This window comes from Sorex araneus, chromosome 1 (genome assembly GCF_027595985.1).
Source record: "Sorex araneus isolate mSorAra2 chromosome 1, mSorAra2.pri, whole genome shotgun sequence".
Taxonomy (NCBI): Eukaryota; Metazoa; Chordata; class Mammalia; order Eulipotyphla; family Soricidae; genus Sorex; species Sorex araneus.
The window spans coordinates 73,006,081-73,031,100 of NC_073302.1; the positions used below are offsets into that span (position 1 = coordinate 73,006,081).

Here is a 25,020-nt window from a genome sequence, read left to right on the forward strand (position 1 = left end):
GTGGTGGTCTTGTTTAATTCGAGGACCTACTGGTCTTTCCTTTATCAAAGTCCTCATGCAGCATGGACATTACTGCATACATATCTGTGTGCTGGACATATGTATAACTAAATAAATGCAATACAAATACAGGTATTTCCTCCCCCCACAGCTAGTTATCAAACTTACTATTCCCTACCCCCATCTCCTTTCCCACACTATCCCCTAAGTGTGAAGTACCGTCCGCTCAGTCCTACAAGGCTATTTTCTCTGTCTTTCTTCTTAAGTTCTTATGTCCAAGCAATTCTGTTTTCCTAACTGCAGCCAGAGAGTTTTTCAGTGACTATTACATGCTCTCTTAGAAACCTTAACCTTAGCAGTTTTTATTGTTCTCGGGATAATAAAACAGAATCTGTACTGTCCACCTCTCCAACGCAGACAGACTGAAACCTTAGTTGTGCTGTGAGACAAGCCATTTCACCCTGCACTGAGCGCCACCCTTCTCCCTCTTGCCCCTGGGCTGCTGGCGTCAGCTACTCCACTGGGCCGCTGGGTTCTGCACCCGCCGCACCCACACGCCAGCTCTGCTCTCAGGAGGGTGCCCTTTCCTCCGGGAAGCTCTCTCCGGTTGGGCCAGCCCCGCTCCAATCCCACTTAGCCAGCAAGCTCTCTTTCAGAGCTCTTGCTTTTATCAGGTATAGACTCCGGGAAACATAAACTTCATTAACCCAGTTACAAAGAGAGCTTGCGCGCTCCGGCCGAGTTCGCGGAAGAAAAACACTGAAGAGCTGCTCCGGGCGCCCCTCGCCCCTCCCTCCGGGGCCGCGGCGCAGCCGTGACGCAGTAAGCGGGCGCCGCTGGGCGAGACCGCGCAGGGCGCCTGCGCGAAGGGGCACGCATGCGCACGGGCGCGAGCCCGCTGACAGATTCGCAGCGGCGGCGCTGGCGGCGGCGGCGGTGGCGCGGCGGCGGCGGCAGCGGCGGCAGCGGCGGCGGGCCAGGGCTGCGGGGAATGGCAGTCTTAGGTCTTTGATCGAGCACCGCCCCCGCCTCCCTGCCCCCCGACATGGCTCAGGAGAAGATGGAGCTCGACCTGGAGCTGCCTCCGGGTACGGGCGGGGGCCCGGCGGAGGGGAGCGGCGGCGGCGGCGGCGGCGGCGGCGGGGGCCTCCGGAGGTCTAACAGCGCCCCCCTCATCCACGGCCTCAGTGACACTTCGCCGGTGTTCCAGGCCGAGGCGCCTAGCGCCAGGCGGAACAGCACGACGTTCCCGAACCGCCACGGCCTGCTGCTCCCGGCCTCCCCGGTCCGCATGCACAGCAGCCGCTTGCACCAGATCAAACAGGAGGAGGGCATGGACTTGATCAACCGGGAGACGGTCCACGAGCGCGAGGTGCAGACCGCAATGCAGATCAGCCACTCCTGGGAGGAAAGTTTCAGCCTGAGTGACAACGACGTGGAGAAATCCGCCTCTCCGAAGCGCATCGATTTCATTCCGGTGTCCCCAGCACCGTCCCCCACCCGGGGCATTGGGAAGCAGTGTTTCTCACCCTCCTTGCAAAGTTTTGTGAGTAGCAACGGGTTGCCTCCAAGTCCCATTCCCAGCCCAACCACCCGATTCACGACGCGGAGAAGCCAGAGCCCCATCAATTGCATTCGACCAAGTGTGCTTGGACCATTAAAAAGAAAATGTGAAATGGAAACTGAGTATCAGCCAAAGAGATTCTTCCAGGGCATCACCAACATGCTTTCTTCTGACGTTGCACAGCTGTCAGACCCTGGCGTGTGTGTGTCTTCGGATACCCTGGATGGAAACAGCAGCAGCGCTGGATCTTCGTGTAACTCACCCGCGAAAGTCAGCACTACCACCGACTCGCCTGTGTCACCTGCCCAAGCGGCCTCTCCCTTTATTCCAGTAGATGAACTTTCATCTAAGTGACACCACCCACCCATCCCGAGACTTGTTTGGTTTATCTTTCCCCCCCACAGAGGGGAAAAAAAAAATTCAAGCTGGAGCAAGCACTGAACTTTGTGGATTCATTGGAGGCTTTTCCCTTTTGACCCCTTTCCTTTTTTTTTTTTAATTTTCTGAAATGTTGTTATTGTAGAGAACTTTTATGTCAGATTCCTGCAGATACCCTTGAATTTAGTGTAGTAATATTTTCAGACTTTTTCCCAATAAGTGTGTTGAAGCATACAACTTTACGCTGCTAATATGTCTAAATACATATGTTATCCCTTGATTTTTTTAAAATAATTGAGAGCTCTATTTATTTATGGGATTATTAAGTTCTGATGAAATATAAATGTTGAATTAATCAGCATAGTAAACTGATGTTTTAAAATTTCATACTTCATGCCCACACTAATTTTTAATGTTATTATCAGTGATTGCTAATTTCTATTTGATGAACAATACCTTATCTATTTACAGCAATTTTTAAAATGATGTTTTAACAGATCAATTCAGTGGTTGTCTGCATTACCCAGGAATCCTTGGATATTAAATTTTCTGGGTACAGAGTGGATGGGAGGAAAAAAGAAATGAAAAAAGAACAAAATAAAGTTTGCAACAAGTCTTTTTAAAATTAAGCATATACAAGTAAACATCTAAGAAAAATATTTTCTAATGAAAATTGAATAATTTTATTAACTCATCAAATGTAACTACAGATAAGGTAGAGATGTGGAATTGTTTGTTGTTTTTGTCAGAAAGTTAATTTTCCTGCCTATAATTCTAAACTGAAATGGGACAGTGCCTTGCAGTCTTAGCCCACTGTATATAGGCTGAGACAAGATTCTTTCAGCTGCTGCAAATTTAAAACAGTTCAGATGTAGAAAATTTATGGGAAGCCTTGTTAACTATAAGCAAAGCTCTTGGGCAAATAATCCTCTCTCAATCATCAATTTACTCTAATTGCGCCTCAGTGGTAATCTTTACCAACAAGGAGCCCAAGCAACTAACCAATGATTGTTTTTTGCTGTGCCCCACTGCCACCTTCCTGGATTTCCCTGTTCAGGAAGGAAGCAGTTGTTTCCTTGCCAACAGGCCCTTCCTTTCCACCTCCCATCAAACTAGGGCATCATCAGTTAGAGAAAGGTACAGTGATTTGTATTTCTGACTGAGCAGCAGGAGAACTATGAGATTGTTCAGGAAGTGCTGGTAAAAACTATAACTGGAACTGGCTGGGGGATGTCAGTTCATTAAGGCCAGTGACTTGCAAGAGAAAAATCAGTGGACAGTCACCTAGGTAAATCATTTAACTTAGGTTTTCTCAAAGGTTGGATGGTGACTTTTTTTTCTTTGCCTTTTACACTTAAAATAACTTTTAAAACTCGTACTTCCCTGTTATACCTCATATCTTCCTTACCCAGACTAAGAGGCAGAAAAGTGGAATAGCATGAGGGTGGGGAATAAGGGCATTAAAAGAGCGATCAAGGGGAAAAAAATCTGCCTTTTAAAGTTATTGTCCACAGGGACTTTACTATGTGGAATTCCTACAATTATGAGAATAAATGGAACTGGTCAACTTTGAGAGCTACCTGAAGAATTCATTGAAATAACACTAAGGGTAAGATGGTGTCCGTAGGTTTCCATACTCTGTTCTCGCTACTAGTGTTCATGTGTTCTAGTCCTGATCTTGATTTTCAAATTCAAGCCTATTCTATTCCAACTCTCCCACCTTAACCTGCTTCCAGAGGCCTTTGAAATCAGTATCTTCCAAACAAAATTATTTTCTCATTGAACCAGCTCTTGAGTTAAACTAGATTCGTGTAATGATGATTTAGTTCTCTGAAGCTGAGGCTTTGAGAAGCACCTGACTTGCCCTTCTCACTGTCACTTCCTTAATCACCAACCCCTCTAATTTTCAGATGCATCTTCAGTCTCTCCCTCCTCTGTCCTGAGTGTCCCACTGTATCTTCAGTTTTGGCTTGCTCAGTCTCCCATTCCATCTTTTTTTCCTCCCTTGTAGCTGTTCACACTGCCACAAAAGTGATCTTTCTAAAACATGAACTTAGTTTTTCTTTACTCTTTTGCTTGAGACTGTTCCCCCATTTTTTACGATTTGGGGTGCTTGCTTTAAAAAAATCTAAGGTATTAATAAGCTTCTTCATTAATTGACTGTCCTCTAAACCAGCTTTAATCGTTCCTGCATCCTGTCCCCAGTACACACCCTCCAAATTCTGACAACTTTATATTCTTTAATATGTTTTTTTTAACCTTTTGAATAGACTGTTTCCTTCTCTCTAAATGCCATTCTAAATGTTAAAAAATGTCATTCCTTTCCTCAGTCATTACCTGTTATCCGTTTCAAGCAAATGCTTGCTTTTTTTTTTACTGCACGTGAATTTTGCTGTGAAGTAATTTATACCTTCTGATTATCAAAATAGTTCAATAGTGTAGGTATTTAAGCTATATACGTACATAGGAAAATTTGTCCTCCCTTCCCATAAGTAATTTATGTTAGGTGATTTAGTTTGCCCAATATCTGTTATTCTCCCCTTCCGTGTATGTTTGTATAACTTAGGAAACCAACCTGTCATTCACATTTCTCTTCCCCTCTTCCCCCGTATGTAGTCGTTCACCAAGTCTTGATGTTATCTGTCGGAATGGATCACCTTGCTCTCATCTCTTTAGCCACCCTCATGCAGGCTATCTTGGTCTCCTGAATGCCACCTGTTCCCTTCATACTTACTGCAGTCAGCAACCCATTCATTCTCCATAGAACAGTGGAGTGATCCTTTTCAAATTGCATATCTGATCCTTCCATCTACTTAAAGCATTTGATTTGCATCTTGTTAATTGTCTGGGTAGATAACAAAATATCTCAAACCTGCTGGGGCAGCCCGGTGGGATCTGGCCCTTACTTCATTCTTCCTTTGTTTGCTATGCCCCTCTTTAGCTACAGGTTCTTTCCTCTTTTAGATCCTTTTGCTAAATTTTTCTTACCCTTAAAGGTACAGAGAAATCCTATTTCCATAAGCTTATTTTTCTCCATAGGCAATAAGTTTTAAGAAACAGGCATTTATGTAGGCAATTTGCATTATCAAAACTTCATTTTTCTGTAGAATGTAAGGGCTTAGCTCATGAAGAATTACTTTTGAGGTATTAATACTACTATGTACAAACTTGATGGTAGAAATCCCAAAGCACATATCAACATTAAGCTGAAAGTACAATTTGTATACCCAACAGACCTGTATGGCATAATTTACTTTATTATGTTTGTTGAAATCATGTAAATGGAAAAAAATAATCAGTCACCAAATCCATAGTTGTGGGGTGTTAAAACTGAAGCAAGCATTTTTAAATGGTTTACTGTAATCCTTAAAGTCCTGTATCAGGTTGTCTTCAGTGATAAACGCTATTCCAGCTGCTTTTGTATCTCATCAAGAGACCTCTCAAAATATTTGGCAGAGAAATGGGGAGAAAGGGTGAAGGCTTACGAGAGAAACAGGGCTGAGATTTTTTTTTTTTTTTGATGGCACGTCTATAGACAGTTGTTAGAATGGTGACTAAAGGGCTTATGTGGCTTACATCTCCCAAGTTGTATCAGGGGATAGAAGAGAGTTGGCCTTAAAAAGGTGGACTAGACGCATTATTTTGAAATGGAAAAGAGATTGGGAAGGCAAAGATATCAGTAAATGTTGAATTGATTTGCTGCTGCTGAACTTTAGGGGCATAAGGAAGGTATATGAAAAGTGGGAAGATTTGGTATTGAGAAAACTGCTATTTTCTAGTTACTGCAGAGTCTAGGATATTTAAGGGGCAGGAGTATGTCTGGAAGTGTGAGTGAAATGAAGATTCAGTGTCACTTTTATAGAAACTCTAAAGTAGTAACTGAAGGGTAAGTGTATAGTTTTTGAATAACAACAGTGGGTGCCAGATTGCTGTTGGATTAGCAGATGTAAATGACGGGAATTGGACTGACCTCAGTTTGGGAATTGGTTAAGTGGGTACAAGGTAAAAAGCCCAGTGGTGACGCAAATAAGGATTCTTCTAAAAGTGTAGTCAAAAGACCTTGGGGATGGTAGAGTCACCTTTTATGGAAAAGTCTTAATTTACGATCAGGCAGTACAAAGTATGCAGGCAGCCTGATCTCTGTAGAACTTGCAGTTTTGCACAGATTTTTCTCAGGACTATTCTGTTCAGAGAATCATTTCAAGTTCAGCAAGCTTTGAGTTCCACTTATTTGATTTTTTAAAAATTGAGTCTTAGTAATCATTGTGGCCAAGACAAAACTCCTTGTGCCTTCCTCGCTTGTTCTTTAAATAAAACATTTTCTTGGGTTGGAGACATAGTAGAAGGATTAAGGAACACGGCTTATGTGACAAACCCAGGTTTGATTCCTGCACTGCATATGGCCCCCCAGGCACTGCCAGGAATGAGCCCTGTGCACTGCTGGGTATGCAGTGCCAGCTCATGCCCCCCATTTTCCCTCCTAAGAGTTGAAAGTGCTTGTGTCAGGCTCTGATCTGGATTCTTTTGTTTTGTTTTGGGACACAATTCAGCAATGCTCAGGGCTTAGCCCTGGCTCTGCACTCAAAGATTATTCTTGGTGGGCTCCAATGCCATATGAGGTGCTAGAGACAACCCAGTTCAGCCACTTGCAAGGCACTACTACCCACAGTACTATCGCTCCAGCCCCTCTGTTCCAGATGCTAAACAAATGTATTCTTTCATTCCTTTCTTATCGATATCATCTGAATACTGTTATCATCTTCATCTTATAAACGAGGCAACAAAGGCAAATAGTTAAAGTAACTTGCTCAGGATTCCAGAAAAGAGAAGTAGGTAGTGTACTGTGATGGTGAGTAAGGATTGTGGTAAGGATTAAATGGATCAGTGTAGGTTAAATCCTCAGAGCCATGCTAGGCAGTTTCTGTCCAAGAGTCAGCTCCCGTTGTCATGATGATGGTGGCAATTGTTGTCATTGGCATCTAGCATGAACTTGCTGAGGCATCTTCTCTGTCATTCTTGAGTGCTGAAACCCAGGCTCCCACTGTCAAAAGAGTACTTTCTCTCCCTTCAAGGCAATTGAGATTTCATGAAGTAGATGTTTTCAACGACCGCATCTTTGTTCTGTGAGAGACACTTCCTTCTGTGATTTGCACCTTTTAATTCAAGTCCAGCTCTTGGGATAAGGCAGAACAGGTCTAGGGTAGGCCTTTCTGGGTTGTAATCCTTCTGTGGTCAGAAACACTGGTTCCTCTGTGAATAAACACTGGTTCTCTATTGGGTTTTGATTTTCAGAAATCCAGAGCTGATTTTTCAGTGAACTCCCTCTGTGAAATAGGATTGGTATGACTTGGCAGCCAAGATTTTCATATGATTGTGATTCCTTCAGCGCTGTTTGTCTTCCCCAGAAAGGAAGAAAAAGCTGATCTAATAACTAATGTGTCATGGGAGGTACACCTAATAATTAATACTAACATTAATTGTGTATACAGTATTGCCCGGCCCCACACTGTTTGCAGAGATTCTCACGTATGAGCTTAGTTAATCCTCCTGACAATTACTTCAGATAGGTGCTATGCTGATTCCCAGTTAACAGACGGGAAAACCGAGTACACAGGGCCCTATAACTTTCTAATTTTTTCCATTTGAATTTCGGTCATTACAAAATTTTTTTAAACTGAGGTCAAAAACAGTAACAACAAATCTCACAATGGAGATGTTACTGGTGCCCGCTCAAGCAAATTGATGAACAGCGGGATGATAGTGACAGTGCTACAGAGGTTCTATGGTTTATAATGCTTTTATTAATGGTTTCTCGTGCACATAATTCCAGCACCACATGTATCACCATTGTACCTATTTCCGTACCCCAATGACTTTCCTCTGTAGCCCTCTCTACTCAATCCTGTGGATTATTTTTGACTATATCTTATAAACAGATGCCTTCTTCCTCATTTGAAGGAACACCTTTGCTCTTTTTTCTCCCCAGATTGCAAAGTGCTGCCACTTCTATTTTTGAGTGGAATGATATATTTATTCAAAATGATGACTTTAGTTATTACTACCATTATGGAACCTATCAGAAGATTACTTTGTAGAAAAATAAGTAAAAACATTAAGCGATACAGAAGTTATATGCATACTGTTTGAAATAAGTACACCTCAAATAAATTTCAAATTTCTTTGTAACTGCACCGCTCTGTCTGTTATACTTGGTCTCCCCCGCTTAGATTGTCACTTGGAAAAAAACAGAAGTGGAAATCATTTTGAACTTCATTCTCCCCCAACTAATGTATGACTTTTAAAGGAACGGTAACAGCAGATTTTAAAAATAATCCCCAATGCTTTACTACCTACAAAAATTATAAGATTGCCATCTTTTTGCTCAAGAAACTTGCCCTCAGAGGACAGTGTTTTAAAATCACAACAGTTGAGCAATCTATGAAACTTTTTTTCTTTTAACTGTATAAAAAGTTCACTGGTAAGTTAGAGGGCCTAAGAAGGAACATTTCCTATGAAAATTCTTTGGAATTTGTGCTTAGACTCATGGTTTCATATTGTCCTGATCCTTCCTCAGATATTTTGAAACAATAGAAAGTTACAATTTGTTCCAAAAGGTTAGTACCACTTTAAAAATTCAGTACTCAGAAATCACTTCAAAAGTAACTTTCAGTCCAGTATGTGCATTGTGAAAATAATAGATGACATGGAATGCTTGTATTTTGTGCAACTAAAGCCAAACACAGCTATACATTTACACTGGAGCGCACATGTGCACACACACACATACTCGCACACACACAAAACTCACATCCTCTGACCTACTTTATGAACCTTGCTCTCTGTTCTTGGAGCCACGTTGAGCTTCTCCCATTTCACACCCCGTTTCCTTTTCTCTGTCGTTTTCTTCCATAGGGAGGTTTGTAAATGGTGCATGTACGAATAGTCACAGGCACCTCAACAAATAGTTGGCAAGACTGTGTTGGCCTTTGATTTTGCATCAACTTTCCAAAGTCCAAGTGCTTCCCTAAAAGAATATTTGGTATTTGTACCTAGGATTTCTTTATACCTGGTTTCCTACTTGTTTTTGAACTTCCGTGGTAATTGTTTAGGGAAATGTGAAAACCCTGCATTAACTAATCCTAAGGCAGTCTGACTGAAACCAAGGAACAGCAAACCTGTTGCTTTCATTTACCTGCAGGAGTTCAGTTCTGCATCAGTGCCAGGGACAATTCTGGTTCCTTTCCAATTGCCTAAAATGGTCTTCCAAACCAAACTAACCTATAAGGCTTGGCCCAGCAAGGCATATTATGAAAGACAATTAAGAAAGATCTTTTCTGTCCTCACAAAGTAAAATGGCTGGTTGAGGTGACCATTCTTGCAATTCAGGCAGTCCCTGTCCCTTGTTTTAAGGACAAAGAACAGTTTTACTATTGCAATGCCAGGGGGATTACTGGAACTCCACAGGAACAAGTAGCTATTGAATGCTGGTGTCTTTTGGAAAGAAAAACAAGCGGTGTGATGGGGGTGGTGGTAGTGGGGAAATCATAGATGGATTGGGTGTTTCTTTTGGCGTTCAAGCCTTTCCTTGGACTATCATCATGAGTGCCTTAGAATGTTAATGAAAATAAAACAAGGTATAAGGGATTCTCTTACTATGTTGATAGTAGATTATGAAGGGCAGAACTTCAAAAGATAAAAAGATAGAAAGTTGTATTTCACTGACAACTTTAAGGTGGGCAGAAAAGAAGAGTTAATCCCAAAGTTTGGGACCTGAGCAGTGAGAAGGATGGAATTTTCATGAACTGGTATGGAACTCTGTGAATGAAGTAGGGTCATGAGCGTGGGACCCTTCCCCCCGCCCCTCCTGCCAGCTGTGCTCAGGGTTTACTCCTGGCTTTGTGCTCAGGGATCTCTCCTGCGAGCTGTACTGTCTGTCTGGACCCCTCCACACCAGGATCACGTTAGCCTGGACATATGAATGTGGAAGGGGAGCAGTTTGGGACTGTACGTGATACTTTTATTAGGCCTTCACTGAGTCTGGAGTTAGGAAAGAGGCCTGGGCAGGAAATGTGCAATTGAGAGTCCAGGACCTGTGATGGTATTCAAAGTTAAGAGTCTGCATGAGATCACTAAGGTCATGTGAACTTCAGGGCACTCTGTATCCCTGAGAGGTCTGTGAGAGGGCACAATTTGGATATCGAGAAAAGCAGGAGCATGTCCTAGAAACTGAAGAAAACATGGAAGAGGATGGAAGTGAGCAGCTGAGTCTGTGAAGATGATCTGACAAGATGATGACTGTCATCAAGCACCATATTAGTAGCATGTAAGTTGCAGGTCACCTCTGGAGAGCCATTTCTTGCTGTGGAGGAGGTGGCAGCCTGCTTAGAGTAGTTTAAATACACTGACACCAGCGTGTACCAATCATGGCTCACACTTGGATGTGGTTTACCACAAATTGCGGCACCAGCATCAACTGTCAAGAGATTGGGCTTTTTTAGATTCTTGAGGATAACAAAGCACTAAAATAAAAGGTTATCTTGTCCCCTCTGTACTGATCAATTATTACTAAGGTATTTGCAATATACATGATCATATGATTTTTACATATATATGATCATAATCTGAAAATAACCTGGACCAAATAAAACTGCTTTCCCTCTTCCCTCCCTTCCTCTTTCCCTCCCTTCCCCCCTCCGTCCCTCCCTCCCTCCCTTCCTTCTTTCTCTCTTTCTCTCTATTTCTCTCTCACTTTTTTATTTTGACATTATTATGTGAAAATCTCTTAAGTCAATGTTTTTACTCCAAATGTAAATAAACTATTTAAGGTAAAGGCTTACTGATTCAGTTTCTTCATGATCAGACTGGTTCATCTTATTCCCATCTCACTATTTCTCTTGATGACTCTTTTTCCACTTATAAATAAAGTTTTAGTTCCACTCTCATGACACAATTATTCTCTAAGTTTGTCCCAGTTCCTTAACCCAGGCACTTTCCTTTTTAGTGAGTGTTATGAGTTTTTTCTTTTTGTTTTTTTTTTGTTTGTTTGTTTTGGGTCCCCATCCAGCTGTGGTCTGCACTCAGAGATCACTCCTGACAGAACTTGAGAGACCATATGTGATGTTTAAGATCAAGTCCAGGTTGGGAGCATGCAGGCAAGTGCTTTGCCTGCTGTACTCTGTTTCTGGCCCCTGAATTCTATAAGTAGTTTGTTGTCTTCTTATGTTTTATTTAAGGACAGATTTGCCCCCCCCTACTCCTTCTCCCTTTTCAGAAGTATTGCTCAACAGTGGGAAGAAAGACCAATAATGATAAGAGAGCTGCCCTTGCTTTGGATTGCTGCAATTCCATTCTAATCAGAAAAGAGTGTCAGAGACATTTGAAGGAGTTGGACCATTTGCCTGAGTCCCTAAGAGAAGAGGACTAGGGACATCCACAGTGTATTTTTACCCCAGAGGGAAGAATGGCTGCTCCTGCACCCTCTCTCTCCTGACACTGCATCTGTTTCTCAACCCTCCAGTTCAGTCCTGCTCATTCCCCCAAGCCTCTTGCTTCTGGCTCTAGGTAGCATTGTTTTCCTCTGAGTCATTGTGGTAGCTCTTATGTTGCTGTTGTAGTTGTGTGTGCGTGTTTGCATTGAGGGGGTGTCAAGGTTCAAAGCTCCACCTCTGCATTCTGGCTGACCTGCATTCCTCACCCTCCTTTCCACTTCCCAGCTCTGTGATTTTTTTAGGCAAATTCCTTCATCACTCTGTTCCTTGATCTTTTCAGCTATTCAATGAGCATAGTTTCTGCATCACAAGTAGCCAAGATTAGGGGCAGGAAAGGTAGTACAGGAGTAAGGTGCTTGCCTTTCCTGCTGAGTCTTGTTTGATCTCCAGCACTGCACATAGTTCCCCTGAGCCTCACAAGAGTGATCCCTGAGCACAGAACCGAGAGTAAGCACAGCTGGGCATGGCTCTCAAACTAAACCAAAGCAAAAGTGATTTTAGAAGGCATAAGGGAAGAATCATTTGCCAAAAAATACCTAACTTGAATGGAAACCTGGAGACTATGTAATATAAGTAATCATCCCTGTTTTGTGGCCAATTTCCTGAAAGAAAGGGACATTGGTTTATGTATCTTTCCAAATGTCAGTTCTTATCTATAGAAAGAACTCAGTAAGTGTTTTATTAATGATGGTAGGTGATACTTGGGAATATGGAATGTTTGTTCACTGAAAAGTATGATATGCTTGTCATAATGGGTTTCATTGTTGCACACAAACAGGTATTTTAGATTGTAGGAAATCTACCAGACTGAAAATCTGCTAAGTCTAGGAAGTGGAGAGGCAACTTTGATGCTATGTGAAGTCAGTCAACTTTCCCTTGTAGTTTTCCGAACACTCATGAAAATTGCTGAGTTTTTTTCCCTGTCATTCACCTTTTCCCAGCCCAGAATTCAGAACTTTGCTTTCATCTTTCATTTTAACACAATAAAATTTTGCATAACTGGGAGAGGAGCTTTCACTGACATTTACTTTTAAGCAACCTTTCATCAGCCTTGTATTTTAATATGAATAAAAGATTAGAAGGAAAAAATTCAAAGAGGCTAAAATAACCAAATCATACTTTATAATGATAAAAGTAATGTAGTGTCAAGCTAGAGCTTTTGAAAATTCCAACAAAGCTAGAAGAAGTGGATTTCACTGGAATATCACTGCTGACATTTTCTTGTGTGTTGTCCCAGACTTTTTTTATGGTTAAATGTGCACGTGTAATTAAACAGCGAGAGGCATAATACTGCACATTCCACTTCATGCACTGCTTTTTCCTTCCAGAGTAAATGTACACAATGCATGTCTGCATCATTTCACCCACTATGACTCTGCCATATTTTTGTTAACCAACTAATTTAGAGTCTAGGATAACTACATTATTTTTCCTCCATTTTAATGTGCCAGTGTACATATGAACAAATTTTGAAAATATAAAGACCTAAAGTTTTCTTGGCCTTTCTAATATGAAATAACTGGTATGTTACTTACAATTTAGTTTTGCGCACTCTCAAACTATGTGAACCAAAGAAGGGGAAGGAGAGGAGAGTTCTCTAGAAGTGACTGCTAGTGCTTATTTTCTCATGAATCTGAGATATGCTTTTCTTGGATGTGACCAAGAGAATTTTGATCATCATATTAAGAAAATGTTCCTCTGAGCCCTTCATCTCTTAGACTAAACTGACCTGTAGTTCAGGGTTTGTGGGATTGCCACGAGTTCAGTTATTACAGTTCTGTCCTTTCAGTGGAAGGAAGGTCAGAGCGTGGGGAGTGCATATTGTAAGGGGTGATGGAGGAGGCTGCAATTAGTTAATTTTAATCCTTCTCAGCCTTAGCTCACTGCTATTTCCATGTTCATAGCCATGGCAGCTTGTGAGCCACATTTTCTAAGTCAGACAAGACAGTAAATTCTACCTCCAGCTCTCATGAAAACATCATAGGAACTTTGGCATTCAGATCCACCTATTTCTATTTCATGCACTTAAAATGATACATAAATCTTTCACGATGTATTCGATGATACTAGGTTTGATGATACTAGGCTTGTAAAATTTGTTCACCAATGTATAGGTCTCAGAAGAAGGGATAATAGAGATGAATTAGTCATTTATTTTCACAGAAACTGCCCAGTGAATGCATACAATGGACCTGGCTCTGAGCTAGGGGCTGGGGTTACAATGAAGAATAAAATGTAAGCTGTTCTAAATGAAGTCTACACATATAAATCAAACATGGTAGGTTGTAATTCTCTGTTGCATTGTCATAGATCTATTTCCAAGATGCTATAAGAATGCAGAAGTGTATATAAAGGGAGCAACTCTTTAGCAGATTATTAAGTGAATAAATGCTAAGAATTTGCCAGGAAGGATGCCAGGAGTAGAATCCTGTGGCCTGTAGAATCATGCAGCTTGTGCCCAGGATAGAGTAGAAGCTAGGAAGAAGCTAGGAAGTTTATAGCAAGTGAGAATTAATGATGTCCATCTAAAACTCAAATAATTCATTTAGGAGTTAAAATATATATTTTAAATTTATTTGGTTGTTTTAGTGTGGGGGAGAGGGGACAGTTGGGCCACACCCAACAGTGCTCATGGCTTACTCCTAGCTCTATACTTAGGGATCACTCCTTGCAGGGCACAGGGGATCATGTGGGGTACCAAAAATAAAAACAGGGCCAGCTGTGTGCAAGGTAAGCTCTTTAACTATGTCTCTGGCACTCTAATACGTATATATATATGTGTATATATATATGTATATATATGCACACATATGTGTGTGTGTTTTTAAACCCGACTATTTGATTCAATTTTTTTCAAAATGCTGCCTTTTTAAAAAAAATTTATTAGTGAATCACCGTGAGGTACAGTTACAAACTTATGAACTTTCATGTTTGCATTTCGTTTACATCCCTCCACAAATGCCCATTCTCCTCCACCAATGTTTCCAGTATCCCTCCCACCACCCCCACCCCAACCCCCACCACCCCACCCTGCCTCTGTAGCAGGGCATTCCCATTTGTTCTCTCTGTTGGATGTTGTAGTTTGCAATAGAGGTATTGAGTGGCCATCATGTTCAGTCTATAGTCTACTTTCAGCATACAGCTTTCAACCCAAGTGGGTCCTCCCAAAATTCTCTACTAGGTGTTCCCTTCTCTATCTCAGCTGCCTTTTCCCCCAGCATGTGAGGCCAGTTTCCAATATTTGATTCATTTTAAAGAAATTATTAAAAGAGTAAATAAAACGAACATGGATTAATAACTTCATAAACTCATTAAGTCATAAGCCTTATTAAAGCTTCTAACTTCACACATCTCAGTTGCCCACTTTTCACCTTAATGTTGGATTTAAAAACTTTAAACCATTAGCTATAGATTCACAAAGAGCTAGATAAGGAATATAGAGTTCAGATTACCTGCTAAATTTTCATGCTGTTTGGAGTACTCCAAAAATATGATCACTTTGCACATCTGTTGGTCTTGACATTGGAAAAGCCTTGGACTGTACATTCTGAGATTTCAAACAAAGTAGATTTATAGTGGAAAGGAACCAAAGGTTTAGGCTAAATAGATAAGTTGTAAGAGAACTACAGTGATCTTATTTAAATATTTTCCACATTAAATAAGGCATGTAGTACTGTTATGTTACTGCCAGGATTTTTTTTAAATAAATGAGTTTGTATCCAGATTTCACCAATTCTCCATGAGTTCCATATAATGGCTGATGTGAATACTTAAGAAAATAATCTCTTAGAGCCCTGATTTGGATTAAACTTCCTCAAAGTACAATGATTCTTTTTGATTTGATTTTCGCTTTATTTTACAAGCAAGAGATTTCTTAAGTTTAGGAAGTGGAATAAAAATCTGAAAGGTTTTTTAAAGGGAGATTTTAATATTTTATCCATGTGATAAATATTACAGGAACACCTACTATTAGGCAGGCACTGAACTTTTTTTGAACTTTATTAAACACTGATTTATAAAATTATTCATAATATAGTTGTTTCAGCATTCAATATTCCAACACCAATCCTGCCACAAGTATGACCTTCACTCCACCATTGTTCCCAGTTTCCCACCCCACCTACCCAAGGGGCAGGCACAAAATAATTTTTTGTATATTGCTTATTGGGCTGGAGCGATAGCACAGCGGGTAGGGCGTTAGCCTTGTGCGCGGCCCACCTGGGTTCAATTCCTCCACTCCTCTTGGAGAGCCCAGCAAGTTACTGAGAGTATCTCGCCCATACGGCAGAGCCTGGCAAGCTACCCGTGGAGTATTGGAGATGCCAAAAACAGTAACAATAAGTCTTACAATGGAGCGGTTACTGATGACCGCTCGAGCAAATCGATGAGCAACGGGATGACAGTGATACAGTGACAGTGATACAGTGATTGCTTGTTACAACAAAATGATAAGTGGAATAATTTTTTTTTAAAAAAGCACTTCTAAAATAAAGTTGGTGTAAGTTGTTATACCTCACAATGTTGTTATTAAAATCATTGTCTGAGGTGCTACTGGGCTGTTGGTGACTAGTTGAGCCTTCTGTGTTGCTTCTGCTGCTGTGCTTAGCTGGCGTCTGCTTGCCTGTCTGCTTTGCCTTGCTGCTCCGGGGTTGTCAGTATTGTGGGATTTGAGGTGCTGTGCAGCTGCATGAGCTCCAGGAGCCCCAGGATCTGTGTACCTGGGAGTTTTGTCAGTTTGGCGCCTCTTTGGAGATTGGGCATGAAGCAGTGAAGGTGGACCGTTTGTATGGTGGTAGCTGTGGGATGTGGGTGCGGCTGCAAGGGCTTCAGCAGGACAGGACTCCACCCTCCTCCCTCCTGAAGGGGCCTCAGAGATTTCAGCCCCCAAACCAGTGTGTGCTTGAGTTTCATCAGCTTGACTTGCATCTCCCCCCAAATTACTAGTGAAGTTGTGAAGTTGGGCCATTTACATGGGGGTGGCCGTGGGATCAACACTGAACTCCCATAAACAGTGTTATCTCTAGTTTCGAATAAACATATTAATCCTCTAGCTTTGCGAAATTTATATTTGAGACAGACAAAGAGAGACAAGCAGACAGAGAGTTTAAGAGAGAAATTGAGAGAGAGAGAGAAAGAGAGAGAAAGAGATCATTGGCAGTTACACAATTGCAATAAAAGTTAGGTAAGAAATTAACATGAAACAGAGACCTTAAACTGTAACAATCCCTGCTTTGCATGGGTGGTCAGAGAGAACCCTCAGAGATGGCATAACCTGTGTGGAGTTCTTGAGCAAGAAAGTGCTTGGTGTGTTTGAAGAATTAAAATAAGGTTAATAAAACTGAAGCCTAGAAAGTGAGGAGAGTGAGATATGGTTGAAGAACAATATAGACAGTGGGTCATCCAAGATCTTATAGACTGGGGAAGGCAGGTTGGGTTAAACTTCTGGATACACTGAAAATTCTGAAGAGATGGTACAGGGGTTAAGGTTACTTTCCTCGTATATTGCTGACCCCTGTTCAAATCCCTCGGCACCACATTTGATTCCCCAGAGCACCACCAGAGGTCAGTGTTAAGTACAAAGCAAGAAACAGTCCCTGAGCACTGCTAGGTTGGGATCCCTAAACAAAAAACACATAAATGCAGTGGTAAAGCATTAAAAGTTTTTGCGTAAGGGAACAGATTCTTGAATGGGTTTCCTTTTTGTTGCTCTTTCTTGCCTTTTGGAGAATGGAAGCTGAGAGACCAGTTGGAAAATGTTGCTGTTGTTTAATTTTTTTCATTGAATCACTGTGAGCTAGACCCTTACAAAGCTGTTCATGATTGGATTTCAGTCATACAGTATTCCAATACCCATCCCTCCACCATTTCCCAGCACCAGTGTCCCCATGCTCCCTTGCATCACCCCCCACCTCCTGCCTGCCTGCATGGCAGGCACTTTTGAAAGTGTTGTTTTCTTTGGATCCGTGGTGCTGGTTGGGGGCTGGCAGGTAGACTTGAAGATGGAGAAGAGGTGGTGGTGAGAAATGAAGAGGACTTGGGGGAGGGAACGGTGGAGCTGGGAGAAGAGAGTTTTTGAGAATGTCGCCGAGTTTACTGACTTGAGCACAAAAGGGAAGCACAGGTGCCCCTGAACAAGATGGACAGGGGGTAGAAGTCCAGAGACGTGAGAAACCCACAGACATCTCTATTGGTCAGGAAGGATCTGGGCCCTGACTGAGCTTTAATTGATGACCCCCACACAGCCCATGAGTAGTTTGGTATTGGTAGTTTCTACAGGGAAACTACCTGGCATGTCATGACTGATGCTTCATTACCTGGGGGACACATACTTTCCTCACCCAGGCACAGCCAGTTCTGTCCCCTCCTGACTCGTCAGTTAGTCCAGGTGTTCTGTGACATCCAAGACCTTCTCTGTGGAACCTTCCAAATTCATGCCAGGCTTTTTCTTTTCATTGTGGCAAATAATAGGCCATTTCCAGAAGGAGCTCTGTTGGCTACTCCCGTGCCTTTGTAAAGCATGTGCCCTAGAAATACTCATCAGCCTCTCCTCCTACCTTGTTCTTCATGATTCTTCCTTGGAGAAATAACTCAGCAAAGTCTTGCCATGGACAAGCTGCCCGCCGCTTCTGGGCACTTCCCTGAGCACCTGTGTTTTTTCCCTCGTCTATGCTTGTGCAGGTTTTGACTGTGCACCAGTCCTTCTGCCTTCCAGTCCCCGATGCTCTTCGGCCTAATAAAAAGGGACCCAGAACCCCCAGTCTAGGTCTTGTACTTGATAATCCAACTCTAGCATTGGGATAATCTCCACTCCCTAGATGCCCAAGCTTGGGAATCCCCCAGGGAATGGACCTACTCGAGTCCCTGTGACCAGTCTATGCCATCATCCATGGAGTGAGACCCCCAAATTTCAGGATCCTCTTCACAGAGGGCACTGAACTGGCTTTGAGGGTGTGACACTTTCCTTAGAGATGATTCTCTGTCTGTCTTGTTCCTTCTGACTACCTTTACTCAGCATAATACCCTCCAGCTCCATCCATGTTACTGCAAATTGCATGATTTTTTTTCTTTTTTAGAGCTGCAGAGTATTCCACTGTGTATATATACCACAACTTCCTCTGGACTCACTGGCTGTGGAGGCCCGCCCCTCCCAGCTGTTCACAGATGGTGTCATACCAGAGGATAGCAGCCTGCCAGCTACCAAATGGTATTGCCCCGCCCCACAAAGGGCAGACAAAGGCAGCTTTCCATTCCCTGCCCTGAATGGGCAGTGAAATGGGTCCTTTTTCTTTGCAAGATTGCGTCGACTCAGAAGCAGTAACTTATCTTCCTTCCCTTAGATACCATCCACATAGGGGTTTCTGCTTAGTCTGTGAGGGTGCATTTTGTTCCTCAGACTGGTGTCTTCATTTCCCAGGTGGTAGGATGGTTAGAAACTGGCTCTAGCTTCTTCATTACGGATAAATTCATGTGTTTGTAGATTCCGAATAGTTTGATGTTCTCTGCCTATCCATTGCTATTCTTTCTTCTCCTTTCCCAGAATCCCAGACTAGAAAGTTCTGATCCACATTGGGTGTCAGACCCTGTTCCAGGGCCACAGGCTTCTTTAGGATCCCCATGCTGCTCCCCAACAGGCCCTTGAATCTCTGTCCCCAGGCTTCTTAGCTGCCTCTGCAAAGGTGAACTGAACTGGCATATAAGTGGGGTGGGGAAGGATGGACATGGTTCTTTCCATCAGAAAATTCCCTCAAGCAAGGCTCTCTGAGGGGAGACAAGCCCAGGCAAGAGGAGGCCTAGAATTCCAGGGAGACTTAGAGGATTATCGCTAGCAAGGGGATTTTTCCTGTCAGATTGCTGGTGATCACAGCAGTCTCCCCTGGGTTCATTCACATGCTCTGTTTTCAGAAACAGCTTTAGCTTCCTCCTGAAGCTGCAGAAAGAGGGTCTGTTAGTCCTGAGACAGTCTCCCTGTGGTGAGCACTGAGGCAGTCCACGTGATGTAGGCATTGCAATAGATCCCTAACCTGAAATGGCAGGATTCCCCACCAGCTTCTAGATCATAGGTATCAAAATGGTTCAATCAGATGAAGAGTTTCTCCCATGAGCATGTATTTAAATTACTGTGAGATACTACAGTTACGAAGTTGGTGGGTAAGGGAGGGTAAGGGAGGAAAGAGAAGGAAGTATGGAAGAAACTAACAGAATATTAGTTTAGACCTTTTTAGGATACTAAACCCATCACTATCCTCCTTTCTTATCTCATTTTCTCACCCTGATTATCTGTTTTTAGTTGCTAAAAGAAAAGAAGAAGAAAAACATTTACACATGAACATACCATGCAAGCAATACAATAACCCTTTCAGCACTCATGATAGTTTATGTCAGTGTGACAGATGTACCAATCAGAACATTCATTCAGCTGTCAACTTTAAGTTTGCCCATGTGCTAAGCACCATGCGAGATTTTCTGTGATTTACAGACAAATATATAGGTTACAATTCCAAAAGAACTGATAGTGTCTTGTAAAGAAAAGAAGTTGAAATCATTGATCACAATATAGTTAACATGTGTCCTGATAGGGGCTGGCCCAAAGAACCCCAAAACACAGAGGAGAGCACTGAGCTGTGACTTGGGAAGGGGAAGGCAGTGTTTTCTGATTAGGGCCTTTGAAGGGCAAGGGGCACCACCCAGCTAGGTCGGTCGGCAGCCATTGGTCTGTGAAGACAGGGACAGGAGGCAGGAAAACAGGGGGATTTCTGGGAACTACAAGCCATCCCCTGTGACTGCAGCTGTGTCGGGGATGGGAGAGATGAGTAAAGGTGCCAGGTCTTGGGGAGTGGTGCGCTGTGGAGGCTGGGTGCTGCCCTAAAGCAGTGGGAAACTGCTGCAGGGCCTGGCAGGAGAGTGTCATAAGCAATTTTGCTTTATAGAAAGGTCCTAGAAGCCGTGTAACATTCACCTGGGCTAATTAGGAGGCAGGAGCAGTAATCTCTGCAAAAATGATGAGGTCTCACTTAAGATCTGTAGCATTGTAGCATCGTCGTCCCATTGTTCATAGATTTGCTCGAGTGGGCACCAGTAACTTCTCCATTGTGAGACTTCTTGCTACTGTTTTTGGCATATTGAATATGCCACAGGTAGCTTGCCAGACTCTGTCATGCAGGAGGAATACTCTCAGTAGCTTGCCGGGTTCTTGGAGAGGGACAGAGGAATCAAACCCGGGTTGGCTGTGTGCAAGGCAAACGCCCTACCCACTGTGCCTTAGCTCCAGTCCACACTTTAGATCACAGCAAAAAAAAATGATGAGAAGGAGGCAGTGAGATGCTATAGCTGACAAATCTTGCCTTGCACATGATTAACCCTGGTTCAATCCCCAATACCGCCTATGATCCCTCAGCACAGAGCCAGGGGTAGACCCAGAGCACTGCCAATTTTCTCTTCGTACATCCACCCCCCAAAAAAAAATAGAGAAAAGAACAAAATGTTGAGAATCAAAACCAAAGAACATTCAGGGAATTGATTCAAATCAACTTGATCAATGGGTTGTGGGTGGCTTCTGAATTCTGACTTGGACAACCAGGTAGATGAATGAGTTAAAATATGACAAGTGGAGAACATAGGATGTATAGAACCTGTAAGATTTGTTCAGAGCCCTGGAAGCAACTGGAAATGTTCTGAGAGCTCAAGAATGAATGTGGGAAGAGATCCCTTCACCCTCAAGTGATCAGGGGTTACCAGGTAGGGTGGGAATACTTGTTCATGCTCTCTCTTAGGACTGTCACCCGTGGAAGGAAGTTCAGAGCCCTGACAGGGGAGAAATGCCCATACCTAATGAGATTTCTCTTTAAACAAGACTCCCTGGATATAAGTGTCTGCCAAGCTCTCATTTCCAGAATGTGTGGGAACACAAGTTTTTGTTTAACTGGGCACTTTGCCTCCCCAAACAAAATCAGGGTTCTATTAATACAGAACCCAAGGAAGGACATCAGGAGAAAGCAAAGGACTGTGTTGGCCAAACAGGGTTATTCAGGAAAGAGGGGCCTTGAGGAGGGAGGAGCACTCAGTCTTGAGCTCCCCCCAGGAACCCACAGCCTGCTCTGCAGAGTAATTGCTGGTTGGTGCTTCTGAGAAGTTCAGGATGAGCACACAGGTGATGCAGCAAGGAGCCCATCTGGGAACTTGGGATGGGGGGTGCTGGGGAAGCCGGGCTTCCCAGTGAGCAGGGAGGAGGGAGTTCCACAAGGTTGCAGCTGGAGAGGAAAGTTCTGGGTGAGGAGAGATGTGAGGAAGAGTTCACAGATCTAGCTTGGCAAGGTGAGGACTAGATGGGAAGAAGCGATTGGAGACCTGGGAACAGAGCTAATCAGTGAGAGAATCTCCGAAAAGGTGTGTGTGTGTGTGTGTGTGTGTGTGTGTGTGTGTGTGTGCGCGCGCGCGCGCGCGTGTGTGCATGTGTGTGTTGGAGAGGGGGAGCTATGGTTAGAAAGGAGGGACTCTCAGGTCAGAGAGAGGTTGGGGATCAGGGCTCAGGGGCCACTGGCTAGGGGTGGAACCTTTTACCCCTCTGGGAAGCAGGAGGCAAACTGCAGCCATTGCCAGGGAAAAGCCAACAGATGTGGGAAATAGTCACACAAAGGGCTAGAGAGTGACCTTGGCACTGACCAGCTTGACTGCCTGTGTCCTGGACTGGAGAACGGCCTTGACACTGGCCAGCTTAAGTACCCTTGTTCTGGTTCTGCCACTCACCGTGTGAACTTAGCCAGGTTACGTAACTTTCCTGAACCCCCACCACCAACCTCCCCCTCTTTCAACCCACCCAGGGGGTCCTCCCGGATGGTGTGGAGATGACAGGAAAGAGTGGGGAAGTCAAGTGCTCTCATTCCTCTAGTGCTTGTAACTGGGCCCGGCATGAAGGGGACTCTGTGCAGATTAGGCAGCATCACTGCTGTTCAGAGGGCTGAAGGCCAATGAATCTCCAGAAGATGAGAGGCTGGGGGAGGGCTGGAGGGACACAGGGAGTCCTGAGAGGCACGGGCAGAGGCTGTGTGTCCAGAGCAGCCTCCAAAGCACTGTCCTGGGGTAGAGTGAGTGCTGTCAGAGGGGAGGTAGCAGGTGGGCTCCAGGCACCTTCTACCTGGGCAGGGAGGAAAGGCAAGGGAACAGCTGGAATGTTAGGGGCCTTGCAGAGCCTTGCACTCACCACTGTGGCCCCCAGAAGTTTGGAAGCACAATAGGGCCGGCTCTGCTCTATTCCACAGAGCTTCTGATCTAAGCATCTGAAAATGATGGTCACAGTACAGCTCATGAAAGGGGTAGGGCAGAGCCAGGAACAGTGCAAGTGCTTTCTGTGATTGTACCCCCTCCCTGGGCACATGGGAGGTCCTCCTTTCTCATTGATCAGCTGAAGAAGCAAGAGACACGGAGATAACTTGCCCTGGTGTGGCACAGACAGCTGGTGCAGTGGGAAATGGGCCGGTCTGATTCACCACACTCACCATCTGTCCTGTCAGGGCAGGATGCTGAGAGGGGGATGCATGGAGGATGGGGTGAGCATCTCCACTGAGCTTTTGGTCATCTCTTGCTGGTCTAGTTTCTGTCTTACTGGAGGAGAGTCTCTCAGTGAGGATTTGTGCCCCTGCCAAGAGCACACGGAAGTGATGGTGTGTGATGAAGATACAGCAGCCTCCCATCCCCCGCCAGAACCCAGGGGCAAGCCAGGGCCTTGGATTAAATCTTTCAGAGATGAAATATTGCCAGTACAGTCTCCGTCGGTCTAGCACTTGGGCCTTGTTGCTTCATGTTTCTATCACTATATTAAATAGCCAAATTCTTGGCTTTACTCTACTCTGACTTTACACTGGCTCTACCTGACCCGACAAGGCAAGGGCCAAGCCACTTGACCCACTCAGCCTCTGTGTATAAAAGGCTCAGAATGGGGGCCAGAGAGGTAGTACCAAGGTTAAAGCACTTGCCTTCATCCAGCTGATCCTGGTTCCATTCCCAAGTCTTCATGGTTATCCCCTGGGCACTGCCTGGAGGTACCCCTGAGCACAGAGCTGGGAGTAGCCCCTGAGCACCACATGGGGGGAGAGCTCCCATAGCTCCCAAACAATAAGTGCTGAGCATCTGGCAGTGTATCCAGGGTCAGGTGAGTGAATACTCTGCAAGGCACAACCTCTGCCTGTGCCTCTCAGCTCTGACTTCCTGCGTCCCTCCAGTCCTCATCTCTTCCTGCAGCTGAGGTGGAGGAGCCCCCACACCAGGGTAGGGAGAGGGCTGCTCTGAGAATGGTCATGCTCTGCCCTGATTTTGGAGCTTGGAAGTGTAGCTACCTTTGACCCAATCCAGACCCCCTCAGCACCCACATTCTGACCATGTGTTCACTGTCCACACCATACAAGGCTCCTGCCTCTCCAGCCCAGAGTCAGCATAGCCCTGGCTGCCACTGTGACCTGCCCAGCACTTCCTCTTTGACCTGGTCTCTTCAGCAAGAAGATTTTTCACAATCTTATTGACCTCTGACTCAAATGCTTTCAGCTGGTGTTCCCTGATTGGTCAGATCCATGGTCAGCCCACCAGCATCATCTACTCCCATGGTACTTCCCTGGATAAGCAGGATGATGGTCCTTCCGCATCTGCCAGAGCTCCTACACTTCTGTCCACACTCCTGCTCCTTCCCACGGGCTCTGACATCTCACGCTGCATTACTGCTGCTGACCCTGGACCCTTTCCACCTCCCTCCTCTCGAGTCATCCCTTGCCCGCATGATTCTTCAGTTGAATTGCTGGTTTGTGAAAACAGCTCTCTGTCTTAAACCTTCACACAAACAAGCACATATCAAACACAGGAAATTTAATATTCAGTGATTACTAGCTGGTTCATGGACTTTTGGGGCTTTTTCTTTTTAGTTATTACTGCATTTTTTTTTAAAAAAAGGACTTTCCATTTAAGCCTGCTGAAATGTTAATGAATGTTTGTTAGAGACAAGGCCAGGCCAAAGTACTAATCCTGTTTAAGACTTTCTCATTATTATGTGTGCTTGTGTTTTGGCTTCTCTTCTAAGTGTCTTGAGGTGGGGAACTCTATTATTCATTTCTGTGTGCCCTTAAGTGCCCTTCCATAGATGAATGCTGGAATAACAGGTGAAAGATTATACCCTTCTGTGTGAGGTGTCTGTTGTAAATGATCATCTTCTTTCTCTTTTCTCTCTACATTTGTATTTGAAACCCCCTACGTCACCTGTTTAAAATTATGGTTCTTAGCTTGGAAGTGTGCAAGATAGGCTGGATAGAACTTTTTCTCCTGCTCAGCTTCTGTTTCTAGTCTCTTTCTGTTCTCGCAGTATCCTCTATCTCCTTTAGCTTATTATTTATTTTCTGGTATTACCTTTCCATATGTTCTTCAGATTTCCCACAGACACACAACCTCTCAGTTGCCCAACTCAGGAGTTCTTTGTGGGTATACTTCCAGTTCTTGGCACTTGGAGCACACAGATCTGTGGTGCTTTTGCTTTCACAAAACAAGATGCCCAGAAGTGCAGAAGTGCTTTGCAGATTGCTGCAATAACAAAGCCAAATAGATGTTGGTTATTAC

At 43.9% G+C, this 25,020-nt stretch overlaps 2 protein-coding genes across 4 annotated transcripts in view; both read left to right on the top strand.

Moving 5' to 3' along the window:
* The window catches only part of PIP5K1B (phosphatidylinositol-4-phosphate 5-kinase type 1 beta), a 354,670-nt gene that overhangs the window by 84,314 nt on the left and 245,336 nt on the right, over positions 1 to 25,020 (top strand). The window lies entirely within an intron of this gene.
* On the top strand, positions 922 to 2,207 carry PABIR1 (PP2A Aalpha (PPP2R1A) and B55A (PPP2R2A) interacting phosphatase regulator 1). Its single transcript, XM_004600122.3, has one exon. The coding sequence runs from the start codon at positions 1,046 to 1,048 to the stop codon at positions 1,916 to 1,918; it is 873 nt and encodes a 290-aa protein (XP_004600179.2). The 5' UTR covers positions 922 to 1,045; the 3' UTR covers positions 1,919 to 2,207.